At 34.8% G+C, this 15,406-nt stretch overlaps 1 protein-coding gene across 1 annotated transcript; it reads left to right on the top strand.

Annotated features, from left to right (window-relative positions):
• Positions 1 to 4,517: 4,517 nt before the first annotated feature.
• LOC136797936 (G2/M phase-specific E3 ubiquitin-protein ligase-like) lies at positions 4,518 to 8,365 on the top strand. The gene is made up of 3 exons (XM_067054520.1): positions 4,518 to 4,969; positions 5,901 to 6,285; positions 7,687 to 8,365. Exons 1-3 carry the CDS (start codon positions 4,577 to 4,579, stop codon positions 7,914 to 7,916), a joined length of 1,008 nt encoding a protein of 335 aa, XP_066910621.1. The 5' UTR covers positions 4,518 to 4,576; the 3' UTR covers positions 7,917 to 8,365.
• The last annotated feature ends 7,041 nt before the right edge of the window (positions 8,366 to 15,406 follow it).

Here is a 15,406-nt window from a genome sequence, read left to right as displayed (position 1 = left end):
TCCCCCAACATGATAAGGAATATTTAAACACAGTATTTTCTGGGTCCATACATATCAATGAAGCTGTTGAGAAAATATTAAAGGAAATGAACAATTTGGTGAGTTATTTTTTAAAAGGGTTGTAATGTAATCATTAAATCGATTTGATTGGGCCCCATAGTGTCCTCCTGGGTCAGCTCCCCCCAGGAAATGTGAAACGTTCGCTATTTAAGCAGGGGAGGGGTCTGCGTCCATACTCTCAGTTCTTTAATAGACGGATGTAATTTGAGTATTGATATCAGATATGGGACTGACCAGGGTTACAAATTAGTGGGCAAAAAATTTCAGATTTTGAGAACATCATCAGAATATTTTGAGCCAGAAAATTTTGAAAAATCAAGCACAATTGAGCTTAAGCCAAAATAAACTGGTTCCTATTTTAAAAAGTGTGTATATTTGAAAAAGCTAATCAAGATTAAGAATTTTACAAAAGTTACGGCCAAGGGCAGAATAGGCCGGAAATTTTCTTCGTTTGATATATAACAGTCGATAGTGCGTGACGCGCTGGTCTCAACTTCAATATATTATCTACCGGGTGACCCACGAAAAAAAAAAACCAGGGTTTCAGTGAAAAGTACCCTTGATATGATATTAATATTATCAAAAATTACTTTTTCATCGTAAATAGATACATTAACTTAAATTTTGAGCTGTCAATTTTTTCTGACAAGTAGTTCTCCAGATATAGAGGTTTGAAAGTCACTTAAAAAAGTTATCAAAAAAACGTAATAAAAAACAGGGCTTCAAATTTGACCATTTTTAACAAAGAAAATAAACATTTTATGACAATGACTTTTGTTGCCGAATTAGTAATTTTATTGGTTCTTTTTTATAAACAATTTTCAAAAAAGGTTTATAGGGTGAAAAACCAAAGAACAATTTTAGAAAAAAATTCAGCAATTTTAGAAAAAAAAATTTCAAAGAAAGAGTTACAAAATGCTTATTTAGATACCCAGTTTTTGACGTTTTTTGATGATTTTTTAAAGTGATTTTTAACTTCAAACCTCCATATCTCGAAAACTCCTTGTCAAAAGTAAAGAGGTGGTGGCTCAAAATATAAGTTTGAGTATCCTCTTTGGGATGAAAAATTTTTCAACAAAATAATATCATATCGAGCGTACTTTGCACCGAAACCCTGGTACTTTTTCGTGGATCACCCGGTAGATAATTTGTAGACCCAATTGTAAAATTTATAAGCTAATCTTAATGAAATTTTCAGCCAAATCAGACCATTTTTATGTCTCCAGGCTGACCCCAAAGTTTTTTGCAACACTTTGGTGAAAGCTCGTCCTCAGGCCCAAAAATCAAATGTTTAGAAATAAAATGAAGAAATTACCACCAAGTATTCACCCAAGGAATAAGTGTGCCAAATTTCAGCCAAATCTGACCATTTTTAAAGTCTCCACACGAAAGTTAAAATTTGGCTTTATTATTTATTATGATCAATGTAATCTTGAATGAATTTCTGATCAGATGCCAAATTTTCAGGTCTCTATCTGATCTGGAAGTCAAGTTATGGGGCTCCAAAGTTGATTGAAAACCAGATTTTGATGAAAAATCAAAATAAGTTAAAAATTACTCTAGGGGCTGAGTTAGGTCCCGTATGCGCATCGGCGTATAGTCATTTTTTCTTTTGATCATAAAAGTATAGTCCTTGAAGAGTCAGAAAACGTGTGTGGCGTTATTTGGATCAGGCACAAATTTCCATAATGGCGGATTTTAGATTTTCAACCCTTTTTAGCCGTCTTGCTTGAAAAAAATATTTTTTTGACTTTAAACATAGACATATTATATACCAATCGATCACAAATTTTATGCTGATTAAGAAAAAGATCAGAATCATGGTCTGAAAATTTCGTTATCTGGAAATATGAAGCACTTTCGATTTCGATTTTTTGAACTGACTACTTTTGGTTCCAGATTTGCGTGGCTGTAACATTTGATTGGCTTATTTAATTTACTTGAAATTTTCGGAGGGTCTTGCCTATCGTTCAAATAATAAAATTCAGGAAAAATTTTTTTTCTACATGAATTTCGAAATCCATAATGGCGGATTCAAAATTTCATGCTGAAAATTTCGTTATCAAGAGATAGGAAGTACTTACGTTTTCTAAGTTTTGAAAACGAAAGTACTTCATAGCTCGAGATAGCAAAATTTCAGACCACGGTTCTGACCTTTTTCTTAATCAGCATAAAATTTCTGATCGATTGGTATATAATATGTAGGGTTTTAAGCTCAAAAAATATTTTTCTTAGTCTAGCAGAGCCTAAGAGCCCATGTGACGCTGTTTTGATCTGTTGGTTCAACTTTTGTCCTTGTTGCGTTAAGTTGGTGAAAATGATTTCTCGCTCTGTTTGAATGTTTTTGATTTTTAGTTTGACACGCGTTTTCTGAATTTTAATTAGCTTTTTCAGATAAAAAGGGTTGAAAATCTAAAATCCGCCATTATGGAAATTTGTGCCTGGTCCAAATAACGCCACACACGTTTTCTGACTCTTCAAGGACTATACTTTCATGATCAAAAGAAAAAATGACTATACGCCGATGTGCATACGAGACCTAACTCAGCCCCTAGAGTAAATGGATATTTTTGAACATTCTGATCTAAATTCAGGGTTAAAACCAGTTTTTTTGTGTGTTAACCTTAGAGACATTATATTCTTAAGAGAAATTACTCAAAAGTATGTATAAATGTTTAAAAACAAGAAAAAACTCAAATTTTCCATCAAAATTCTCATCACGAATTTGTTTAAATTAGCCACAAATGTCAAAATATCTCAAAAACTGCTAATTGTCACATATCAAACCATATGAAAACTACAGACACTAACCATTCTAGAAATGCTGGAATTTTGGTGTGACGCTTAGCGGTTTAGAAGTTCAAATTTTAAAAATTGAAGTCTACAATATGTCTAACTCATGTAATGTGACCCTACAGCTTTTTGAAAGCCTTTACAATACAAAAAGTGTAAGAAGTGTCTTGTTCCTCTCCTTCTCCTTTTTCCAAAGTTTTTCCATTTGGGCCCAGTGTGCACCAGGCTCTCCTAAAGTATTTGGGACAAATACAGACAGACATACAGACATTTCCAGATTCCTAGCTCAACTTCTGTACATTTCGGATTTTAAGAAAATCCCTCATGGTGTTCTAGTTGAGATTTTGGTACTGACTCTGGAAGTCAGTTTATAATTTTGTGTTTTTCTTCTCTACAGGAACACGGTAACAAAAACCTTCTCGAGGAAACAGATATTCCTGGAGGTAATAATATATTTTTTATATTTCAGATGGGCCCAAAATAACAAAACTTAAAATTTTATATGTGGTCAAGAAAACCTAAAATAATGATATTCCCAAAATTTTCATCTCAGAATAATGAAAGTCTTGTAATTAATTAAAATTTTTGTTCCTATCAATTTAAGTAAAAAACTCTCTGCCCTCTAAAAGAGGTCAACTCTTCTAGGTGGGTTCCAATCTCAGGAATCTATTATATAACTAAATTACATCAAGTAAGATCGTTTAAAATTTAAAATGGTTTTTAAAGTGCGCAAATTCAAATAAAAAAGATGCAATTCTTTAACCCTATTAGCCCCAAGCTTTTTTTGCTTCTGTAGCTCCAAGGGGAGGGTAGAATCTACCACGCTCAATATTTTTTGATTCAGAAGTGCTATGATCATAAAAATTGGTACAGATTTTCTCTATCATGAATGGAAATTCATAGAAGGAAAAAATTAATTACATCATCCAAAGTATGATGACGTCATCACAAAATTTCCACCTGTCGCAAAATAGGGTAAAAAGTATGGTTTACAAAAAACAACCTCACGGTCGAACGGAAAAAGATATTTAGGATCTGTTTTCAGATTCTGAAAGGTAAAAGATTGCTTTTTAACACAATTGCCGGTTTTTATTTCTGAGTAAGATTTACTGTTAAATAAAAATCTATGCTGAAAATGAGTAAAATTTCCGAAAACTAATGACATCATCATTTATAAATTTTTTTTCTAAAATTTCTAGAATTAAATTGTCAATATCTATCATCTCTGAACATTTGAATTTGATTGGATGGATAGATTCTACCCTCTCCTGTTGGGCAAATAGAGTTAAAGACCGTGTTGTTATAGTACGTTCACTCTAACTTGGATAATCGTTAACAACTTCTAAGTACAAACCTTTTCTTTTCATCATAAAAACAACGAAAATAAAGTGTTTTGTAAAAAAGACATCCAAGTGAACGCACTATAAGGACTGGCTGAAACCGTTTTATATTCAATGTTGCTGACAATAAAAAATAAGCAGTGGCACGAAGGTTTTAACTTGTTGTTCTAACATCTTAACTTTTTACACGTTTAGGTTCTGGTAATAATGATCTCGTTGAAAGTGATAGCAGCAACAGTGACCATGACAGCCTACCAGATAGTGGTGTTGGTAAGAAAATAAAAGACCAAAAGTTGAAGTGGGAATCATTCAAAAGGAGGAGGAACTTGAAAAAAGGGCATGTTCTCGTTAAAATAAACCGTGATACAATTCTTTTATCGACAATGACTTTGTTCAAGCGTGGAGATATCAAAAACATTTCTATTCCACCAGAAGTTAAATTTCAAAATGAAGATGGCATCGACGCTACCGGCCCGAGAAAGGAGTACTTTTTTCATACGATTAAATCTTTTCTCAGCGGAGAAAAAAACATTGTGTTGTTTGAAGGCCGTGAAGACCGTAAAGTTCCAGTACATGACACTGATCTGTTGGCTTCAGATTTCTTTTATTATGCTGGGAAATTTGTGGCAATGGCTTTCTTCCATGGGGAAATTGGAATATGGAGTATTTCGCCTTGCATTCAAGAATACATCTTGTCTGGATCCAAAACAGCAGCAATTGCACTTGTAGAAGCGAAAGATGTGGCTGACTTGGAAACCCAATCTATTTTGGAAAGTGTAAGTTCCAGTGATAGTTTTCCTTTTTTTATTTTTGGGTTCTCCTTGGACTGTACAATTCAATATTACTTTTTTAATACATAGCTGCATCCCCTAGCTTTTAAGGGTTCGGGATTTCTAAATTTTGGAACTAAGAGGCCGTTTATATGGATCGATCTCGGAGCGGTTAGACTAGAGTCTTCAGTAATGTAGACTAGGAGCAATTGGCATTTCTAACGCAAAGAAAATTTAAAGTGCACCGCTATCGATTCCAATTTCCATACCAAGCGATTTTCTCAATTGCGGTGCAGGAACTTCAAGATTTTATTTTTTCCTGTGAAAGGCCTGGATCGATTGATGGATTTTGCCAACAAGCCGAACAAGCTAGAGCAAAAAGCTGCCAATATACACTGGGCCAATTAATCGCGTCATCCAGTCTATCAAAAAGCCTTAAGTGACCTACGGGCTACGGAGCCGTTTGAGTTTGGCTTTTCGGAATCCAATCTCGGTTCGGTGCAAATGACCGTGATCAGTACAGCCTCAGAGGGAAACCCAAAACGCAGTTCCGCGTATGAGATTGCAAAAATGAACTCAGTACGCTCCCGAACCGAGATGCATGTAAACAGGCTCAGAAAAGATTTATCGAGATGAGCATTTAGAGGCTATAGACATTAAGAGTTTTTTATTTGATAGGGAGGTTACTGATTTATTTTTGTGCATTTGTTTTCGAAATTAGTATGTCCTATCAATACACGAGTTTCGTCCAAGCATTGCAACTGTCATGGCGGTGCGAAGACCTCTTATTTTGAAGAATAATCATTATTGGTATCTCTTAATTTTGATGCTTTTAACTCAAAACTTTAGGATCCTTAAGTTGAAATCCTGAATCCTAAAGTTCAGTCTTACCAATAATGTAGCAAGAATTTAATTTAATCACTTCAATTTTTTTCAGATAAAGAAAGCTTGCACGGAAGAAGACTTTGCTGATCTTAATGGGGAAGATGGTATTTTATCACTGCTAAATGCTGCTGGTTTTGTCAATAAAATGTTGGGTATAAAAACCAAGGATCAAGCGTACCAGGAAATTTTGTTCTATGAGGTGATAACCAAAAGACGCGAAGAACTAGACGATTTCAGGAGAGGAATGAACGAAGACTTTCAACTTGTTAATTTCGTCTACAAAAACAGATCTCTCCAGTCAAAGCTTTTTCCGAAACTCAAAGATTTTTGTTTTTCTAAGGAACAAATCATAAATTGTTTGTCTACACCCCCTAACTTGACGGAGAAACAAATTACTGCATTTAACTATTTGAAGAAATTTTTGGAGGAAGACCTTAGTACGTATAATTCACTCACCTTAAAGTTAGAACTTTTCACGTTTACTAACATTAACACAGAGGCCCAAAATTACATTCGGCCTTGCCGTATTTCCTCCAATAAATGCCGCCCTATCTCAATTCGCAAAAAGAGTGCTTTACAGTACAATAAAAATTTGATTACTGCAGTGACGTAGAAAAAAATCATGTTGTGAAAATAATTCAATGAAATGGGCTAATTATAGTATATGATGGCTCCTAGAATGGAGGTGGCCCCTAGAACGGAGGTCGTCAATTGAACTAGGTTTCTGACCTGTACTCTCGGGTGGCTAATAAACGTACCCCCCCCCGCTATTTAATTTTTGCACCCAAGACATTCTTATTCCAACGCCCCCCCCCCCCCCCGCTAATTAATTTTTGGAAAACCACCAAATAATCTAGAAGTCGAAATCTCAAAAATACCACTAAAATGGCTAGTTTGACGTGGAAAATCATCAGAAAATCAATAGATTTTTGCTGAATCAGCAGAAACGGCAAAAATACCTAATTCAGTGTAGAAAATAAAAGATAAATAACTTCAAACTCGTATTACTTCGAATTGACTTGAGCTTTCGTCATAAAGTTTTGACATCATACTCCATAGCTGAATTCCATAAATATTTTGGAGAAATAAATTCTTTAAATATAATATTGATAATGATAATGACGTCACTGTGTAAAGAATCGGTTTTATTAAATTTCAGAACATCATACAGAAAAAAATTGACAACTTTCATTGCAATCAGCTACTACATTTTTCAGCCAATGAGAAAATGTCAATAGTATCTGTTTTTTACTTCTCTTTAGTCAATGAGCTCCTTTCAACAAAACCCATTCAAGGTGCAACAAACCTCCATTCTAACGACCATTAGTATATTAGTAAAAATTAATTTATGCTTGTCATATTCGAAATCACAATTCAAAAATATGGTGAAATTTTCATTTCGATATCTACTCTTAGGTGCCAAATAAACGCCCCCCCCCCCGCTTGTTAATTTTTCGATTTTTTTCGATTAAATTTTGTCCTCCGTTTTAGGGAGGGGCCATATACTGTACTTACTTACTTTACATCACAACAGATCCGTTAATTTTTCCTCATACGTTACTACCCCCGATAGAACACCCAGATTTCATAGCGAGAACCGCCTCTATCGAGTTCGTAGAAAAGGTAAAAACTTCAGAAATTCGAACTCATGAAAATTATATAAGTGCTGCGGTGCGGTGCTTATGAGGGGAAATACGGCATTTTAAATCGATACCTTTTGTTTTAAAGAAGTAATTTCTGAAATCTGCCCGAAGTTTGTTTTCAATCCTAGTAAGTTTCCAATAAGTACTGCTACCAGGAAAGGACATGATCATTTTTTTCATTTACTTTTTCCTCAGATAATGACGACCTGGTTAAGAAGTTCCTGTTATTCGTTACGGGGTATATTATTTTGCCAGCAAAAATTAACGTGAAATTTTTTACTGAAGGAAGAAAAAAGTATTATCCAGATCCTGACACATGCTTTAACTCTCTCACGTTGCCCTTGGATTACGAAGATTTGAAAGATTTCAAAAAACGAATGGACACTGTCCTTGATGTACAGGCGAGTGGCTATGGGAGATGGTAATGGTTATGTTGGTTATTGATGAAGACAGATGGACAAGAGGCTGTCACCCTTTTTGATTTTGTTGCTTTTCTTTTGTTTAACCAACGAACGGATTTTATCCTCGGTTTTTTAATCTTCTTTTTAAAGAGAAGTATCAGGGAAAATGTCGAAGCATGTATTCGCCTGTCGTTTTTGTTATTGGTTTTATTTTTATTTTGAATACCTTATCGGGGAAAAAAAATGTCAAAAATATTGTCACCAAGCAGGGCTCAAATCGGTCGGGGAAAATTTTCGTCACTTTCGTCCGACATTTTTTTCCCCGATAAGGTATAGACCATTTAAAAGAGATGCCTGCTCTAGGAAAAAAGAGGTGTCTTCATGTAGAAAAAATTATTTTTATGCTATAGGCTTTACAAGGATGAATGAGAGGGGTCTGAAACAGTGAGCTTACATATTTTTACGAAATTTTTTATTTAGACTAAACTTTTACTTGTGAGAGGGGGGTCTATAACTGTGAGCTTACATGTTTTTTGAATGGTCAAATTATGAAAAACGAAATTTTTTATTTAGATTAAACTTTTACTTGTGAGATATTTTAACAAACATATTTATATTATTTTGATAGTTGATATTTAATTTTGAAAAATTTACGACACTTTTTTTTCCTTTCGGAAATGCCCTAAAATACCAGATAAGAAGATATATAGTTGAGTTTATAATTGGGAATCTTTGAGCCAATTTTCATCGACCTATAAAAATAGTCCTGTGTGCTAATTTGTAACTTAGAGGTACTATTCTGGGGGAAGAAACTTTCGCGAAAGTGTTGTTCTCGCAAAATATTTGCCTTATTGGTATATATTTTCTAGTGTTTCAAATTTTCGCGGGTACTTAATTCGCGAGTTTTCAGGATAGATTTCTTGAAATTCAATACTGTTTTAATAAGGGCCCTGACCATAGTGATTTTTTCACATTTGCAATGTATATACAGTATGTGAATTTCTGCTTGATGAAGCCAATAAAACTATACAGTATGTGGCCCCCAAAACGGCGATCAAATTTGAAATTTCTCTCAAATCTAGAGGAAAAGAGATTTTACATTTTTTTTTCTGCATGAAAACCTTTAACATCTCTACTTTATTTCCTGGAAGTTCTTTTTCAAAATTTTCAATTTCAACAATATTTTTCAATCGCTTAAAGATAGGTAGCTTTTTTCTAATGGCCCCCAAAACGGAGGTTTGAAATTTTAGCGATTTCTCGAGATATCTTTAAGACATGAATACAAAATTTTGACCATAGTTTTGAAATATGATTTAGAGGGTTTTGGGCATAAATTTATTTGATAAAATTTTTACAGTATACCCCTGGTTGTCAAAATGCAGGTTTGGGGCCCCCAAAACGGAGGTGTAGCTAAAATCAAATTATTAAGCCCAGTGGTAATAGGGGGAAAAACTATGAACATATTTGTGTTTTCCCATAAATTTACGACCCGATGGATGTAAAATTTATGATTTTTATGAAATATTTCAAGATTTTCGATATTGCAAAGTCCAAACTGAAAATTTAGAAATTTTCAAAATGACAATTTTGATTTAACAACGTCCTAATCAAGTTTTTGAAAACAAATCTCTTTTGAAAATAGTTCCATTCATGTATGGAATAAGCTGTGAAAATTTTAGAAAAAAAGCTTAACTGAAACTGAAAATATTAAGCTTTAAAGATATTTTTCTCCTATATTTTACAAAAAAAAAAATGACAGAACTTGCCGTTTTTTGCTGATTCAGCGAAAAATTTTTATATATAATGTTAATTTTTTGTTATAAACTATTAACTCAAGGTGATAGGAATAGAATTCCAAGATTTTTTGCTTTTTCTCATATTTAGAATTTTCGGTTTTGTCAATGCTGATTCTAGGGCTCCAAAATACTGGTTGACCTTCAAGATGCTATATCTTTTACCCAGCCTCTAAAGTCACAGATGTATTTGCATTTTCTAAACGGCATTAGGTGTAGAAAGTTTCCTATACCCCGTTTTCATAACTTATTTTCAATATCCAAGGAGCTAGAGTGAGTTATATGCAATTTTTATCTAATTTTGGTGTTAAAATATTTCCTTTAGACGCAAATATATTATTTTGAATCCGTCTCAAACCAGCAAAAACATGCTCATTTTTAAGTATAACCATCATTCTTTCAAAATAAACAAAAATCGTTTAATTCTGATAAATCTACAAGTCAGAATATTCATTTTAATGAAAACCTCCGTTTTGGGGGCCGTCTCCGTTTTGGGGGCCATATACTGTAACATGTTACACATTTTCTGTTAGGTCAAATATTCTTCCGTCTTAAAATTTAAGAACCACAACGAAATATATCTTCAGCTTTGAGGAGCTAAGTAACAGCGAAGAAGTTCCCTTTGAAACTTGAATAAGGGGTAATAAACGTTTAATCAACGTTACTTTGTGGTTCATGGTGAGTTTCTTATCGTTAAAATCCTAATAACTCATCGGGTAATTGATCAAAATGCAGTCTAATGATGAACCCTTTTGTTGGATATGGCCAGGAACAAGAAACAAACGTATTTCAAGAAAATTTCAAAACTAATATTTTCTTTATGGTCAGAGCCCTTATTAAGAATACCTCATTGGAAGAAAAGTTTTCTCATATTTTTTTGCAGTTTTTCATTGTTTAGGCCCCAAATGGTGTGTTTTCAACATTTTCACCCCGAATTTTAACCTTGAAACACATAGTCCGCCAAAATTAATTTTGTTGTTGACCCGCCAAATTAAATTCCCTCTGAAAAAACTTTTTGAGCCATCCGCCAAATTTTTCTTCCAACAACGTACAAAATCGCAAGATTAAATATATGGGAAAGATTTTCAAAATGTGCCGAAAATTTCAAAATTCTCAAAATAAAATAAAAAGGCAATCGAATTTTTCACAAAAAAACTCGGAAGTGCGCAGTGTCTTGTGAGCCTTCTGGGCCATGACCCTAGACAGTTCTAGTTCACAAATTTTATAAGACCTGGAAGTGCGTGGTGAGCCTTAGGGGCCATCGTATGGAATAAGCGGGGAAAATCTTTCAAAAACTAATTACCAGGGGGTTGGAATAAGAATGTCCCGGTTGGAAAATTTTCGAAAATTAATTAGCGGGGGGACGTCTATTAGAGAACAGAGAGTAGACAAGTAATTCCAGATTTTAGGAACAGCTCAAGAACATTTGACAGCCAACCCTAAGGCTCGCCACGCTCTTCCAGCTCACAAATTTTATAAGAAATTGACTGGACTAACAAACAAACAAACAAACAATATGCTAACAAACAATATGCTCTTCTGAAATTTAGACATTTCTTGTGGACCTTGCGTCAAAATTCTTTTGCTGTTGTTGTTTTTTTGTTTTTTGAAAGCAAAAGTCGAAAAGTTCAAAGTTTAATAACTCTGGCTAAGCTAGGAGAATAGTTTAGCATAAAAATTTAGAGGTTCCTAGGGAATAAAGTCTGAAGCCATCTGTTTATCCCTTTTAAAGCTTTTTTGTGGTAATGAAAGCGTCTAGTTACAACTGGGTGCATTAAAAATATTACTCTACTAATGTCCTTGCATACTCTAACGCGTTACAATAAATATCCACACCAAAATTTTCGGAACGTCCTAATACATCGAAGTTTCTCACCAATTCATCGGTTTGGTCCACATTAAGGACATGATTGAGCGGATTAGGGTGAACTTCGACTGAATTTTCTTCTAAAGGTAGAAAGTTTTCATAATCTATCCCGAAATCTGGTCCAACGTCTATGTTTTCTTGTTCTACTTCATAATTTAGCTGCCCTAATATCCATAACTGATTCGGCGACTTATTTCTAGAGCTAGATAACGAATGGTTGTCCCATCCATTTCGAAACACATGAAGGTGTTCATTGATTCGGGGTATAAAGACCAAGTGTAAAACTTGAAGATGTAAATCGTCTGAAATATCCAATAAATCAAATGTTTCAAGGTAATGAAAAACGGCGTAATAGGTTGACAGGCAAGCGCTGAATACGTCACGCCAGAGACGTTCTATTCTCTGGTTGTGACATGATTTACCAGCAATGAAACTTCTTCTGTCAGGACCTCTTAATGGATGTGCTAGCATATATCTTGCAACGTCAACATTTTCCACACCCTGATCCGCACGCACACGTGATGGTAGCCCGAAAGTTGCTACTGCCTCCTGAAATAGCAAATTTACTGTAGCAGCTAAGTTGTTTTCACTACAATGTAAATACATGATTTTACGAGAATATCCATCAATTCCTCCGTGGATGACTAGTCCCCATCTGATTAACTTGTGGTTCCCATCTATGTGCCAGAGAGCTAACGCTCCTGGCACACTATAAACACGTCGATGTATCAAACGGCGATGAATAGATCTGTTTAAAATACCTTCAGGATCAGTTCGCCACATTGAAGATCTCACTCTCTCCCACGTGACCCGTATGTCCATGGATGCGAGAAACCCTTTCATATTCCTTATCCCGGTGCTAGGAAAGCTTAAGGTGATTTCACGCTTAATTGAATCTAAGTTTTCGTCTGAAATGTCTGTATATCTCTTGAAATCTTCGTCAATATTGAATTCTCTCATCCTACGCCGGATCGTTTGTGCATTGACACAAAATATCCTTGCAATGTCAGCATATGTGAAATCGTACGTCAGTAAAAATAGTAATTGTTCCCTCGAAATCATTATCTTTGGCCGTCCAACACGGCCTGTGTGCTCTACATCAGGTGTACTGCAATCAGCATTTTGTTGTGAGATAGTGTTATGAAGCATTGTCCATGCTGACGTTAAACATTCACCTATTATGGGGTTTATTTCGTATATGGTGCTTCCTTGATCAACACATACAATAAGTTCCACGAGTTGGTTTGCAAAATAGTCGAGATTGTTGACTTCTTCCTCAATAGAGTTATGTATTCGATTAGTACTTTCAATAATGAAATCAAAAAACTGCTCTCTAGGAGAACGATCCATCCTTGAGCATTTTGTTGGACGGAGAGAACTTTTTCTAAAAAACACAAAATATTTCTTAATTTAATTTAATTCAACAAATTTTGCAGACCAGAAACTCCAACTAGCGAAACTCAGCAGACCGCGGGTCAAAGACAGGCGCGAACGACCTGACCGTGCGGTATGCCCGTGCGGGCATGTCGTGCGGTCATGTCGATCGGTCGATAGATGCCACAGATCATTTTTTCTAACCTTAATAAAATTTGTTCAGCCATTGTCTTTACTATTGACCGCATTGCTTTTTTTCGATCAATGATTCTTTTTTCGATCAATGACTTCTTTTTCGATCATTGACTTCCCCTTCGACCGATCCTATTTATCGACCATTGACTTATAGAATTTGACCATCGACAAAGTAAGAGCGACCTTCGACAAATAAAACTGACCATCGAAAAGTAAAAGTGACCATCGAAATAAGTGTTTGAATTTTGTAAGCTATCTAACTCCATAATTTGTCATTTGCTTTAAAGACAAACGTTCGGTTGCTACCGATCAATCAATGATTACCTTAATGAAGATTACTGGTAATTAAATCGGTAATCAACAGCATCAATTGACTGTGCCTGGATTAATCGATCCTAAACTTAGTGGCAACTATGACTAGCTCAGTCTGGACCGCTTGGAATATTTAATGATATTATGGAATAACTTGCCTTAAATCATTATTTTGAGATGCTATTATATAATAAAGTGGGACATTAAAAAATGTTTTGCTCTCGTCGCAGCGCATTTTGATACATGCAGGCAGGCAGCAGGTGGGCGGCAAAAAGTCAAGCTTTTCTAATTGGTAACCCCTCCCCTGGAATTTGCTCCCTCTCTGCCATATAAAAATAATAATTTGAAAGAACACGTTAGGGGGTGAGGTCTCAATGCCTCTAGAAACTGCGCTAATTACATTATATGATATATAATTCATCAGAGAAAACACATTTCTTTCATCAATATTTGGGTGAATGCCTTCTTCAATACTAAATTAGCATAATGTATTATTCATTATTCGTAATGTACGTCATTTCGTAAATAAAGGTCATTGTATGCCTTAATTTAAGCTTAACATAATCTTTAATATTTCAACCTTTCCCGTTTATAGAAGCCGGTGATGCTGACTGAAATGATGATTTCTCAAGTGATTCAGATAGTGATAGTGAATTGGATGAAGTAAGTCTGGCTAGTATTCAATCTGTAGAAATGGTCTGTTTCTATTCTGAATTCTGCTGTGGTCTACATATTTCTTTCTTAGAACATGTTTATACTCTACATACTCGTATTTCTTAAGAAATTATCCTATTGAGCATGAATTTTTCTTTTTAAGTGTTCTTTTTCCATAAAGAGGCTTACATTATTACATGAAAATATCAAGTCATCTTATTAAAACATTTGCTCTTACTTAGTTTTACGTTAGGCTTCAGGATGTTTGTAAATTTGACCTTTTTCGTGAAAGTTAGCTTTTTAAATTCTAAACAGGGGGTAATGTGCGCTTCTGAAAAACTCTTAAAAATTAAATTTATGGTTTTCTCGTTTTAAATTTTATATATCGCCCTGTGAAGGTTCTTGCCTTAAAATATTTTGTTTTTTTATAGTAATCACCAAAGCTAGTTTGTATCTCATTTTAGGTCGATCCATCAAATAGTGAGAATGATGAGGTCGCAGATCATTCATTCTGTGGATGTTGAATGCCCTCGAGCAAAATGTTTGGCATTGGTTTTGCGTGCAATCTTCCTTTTCCAAGTTCATGCTTTTATTTCCAATGCATCCATCGTAGCGCTTCTTGGGATGATCAGGGTGGTCATAAAGGCTTGATAGAAAGGTGCAAAACCAAAACAGGGAAGAAAAAGAAGGAATAACAGCTTGGAGTGAGATTTTCACAATTGTTTGATTTACCTTACTTTGATCCAATTGAGATGCACGTCATAGACCCAATGCATAATCTCCTGCTAGGTAAGATTTTTTACTTAATGCCTTCAATTCGACACATGGTTATAGGTTACAATTCGTTCCCTGGGTGGTGTATCGAAATTCAAATATCAGGGTAAAGGCCAATTTATTATTGTGACTCACTGAAGGAATATTGCTATGGGCATTCTTGCACTTTAGCCCCGTCCCGGAAACGAGATTTTTCTTCGTTAAAATTCGTCGTTTATCGAGTGTTAATTATACGTATAATTATACATCTGCCCCGCACTTCCCTGATTTCTATTTCAAGCCTCCAATCCTTCTTTTATATTGAAAAACAACGAACATAAACATTATTAAACAACCGAAAATAGTATTGGTTTCTCTATATACTGCAGTATGCAGTGCTGACGAGTCCTAATAAGGACGAAATGCATATGCTGCTCTGCCACCCAAATCTCCTGAAAGAAGATAGTTGGACAGAAATTCTTTGAATTTCTTCACATATATATACTTGCAGTTCACTCCCGGGTCGAAAATATGATATAGTTTCTCTATATATACTTGCAGTTCAC

The sequence above is a fragment of the Clytia hemisphaerica genome, unplaced genomic scaffold (genome assembly GCF_902728285.1).
Source record: "Clytia hemisphaerica strain Z4C2 unplaced genomic scaffold, Clytia hemisphaerica genome assembly, whole genome shotgun sequence".
Lineage (NCBI taxonomy): Eukaryota > Metazoa > Cnidaria > Hydrozoa > Leptothecata > Clytiidae > Clytia > Clytia hemisphaerica.
This window is presented reverse-complemented; position numbering and strand designations above follow the sequence as displayed.

What these genes read in the sequence shown, in the direction of transcription:
- LOC136797936 (XM_067054520.1), top strand. Translation starts at nt 4,577, where the DNA reads ATGACTTTGTTCAAGCGTGGAGATATCAAAAACATTTCTATTCCACCA. An exon ending in CCCAATCTATTTTGGAAAGT is followed by an intron (nt 4,970 to 5,900) that starts GTAAGTTCCAGT and finishes AATTTTTTTCAG; the next exon opens with ATAAAGAAAGCTTGCACGGA. An exon ending in ATTTTTGGAGGAAGACCTTA is followed by an intron (nt 6,286 to 7,686) that starts GTACGTATAATT and finishes CTTTTTCCTCAG; the next exon opens with ATAATGACGACCTGGTTAAG.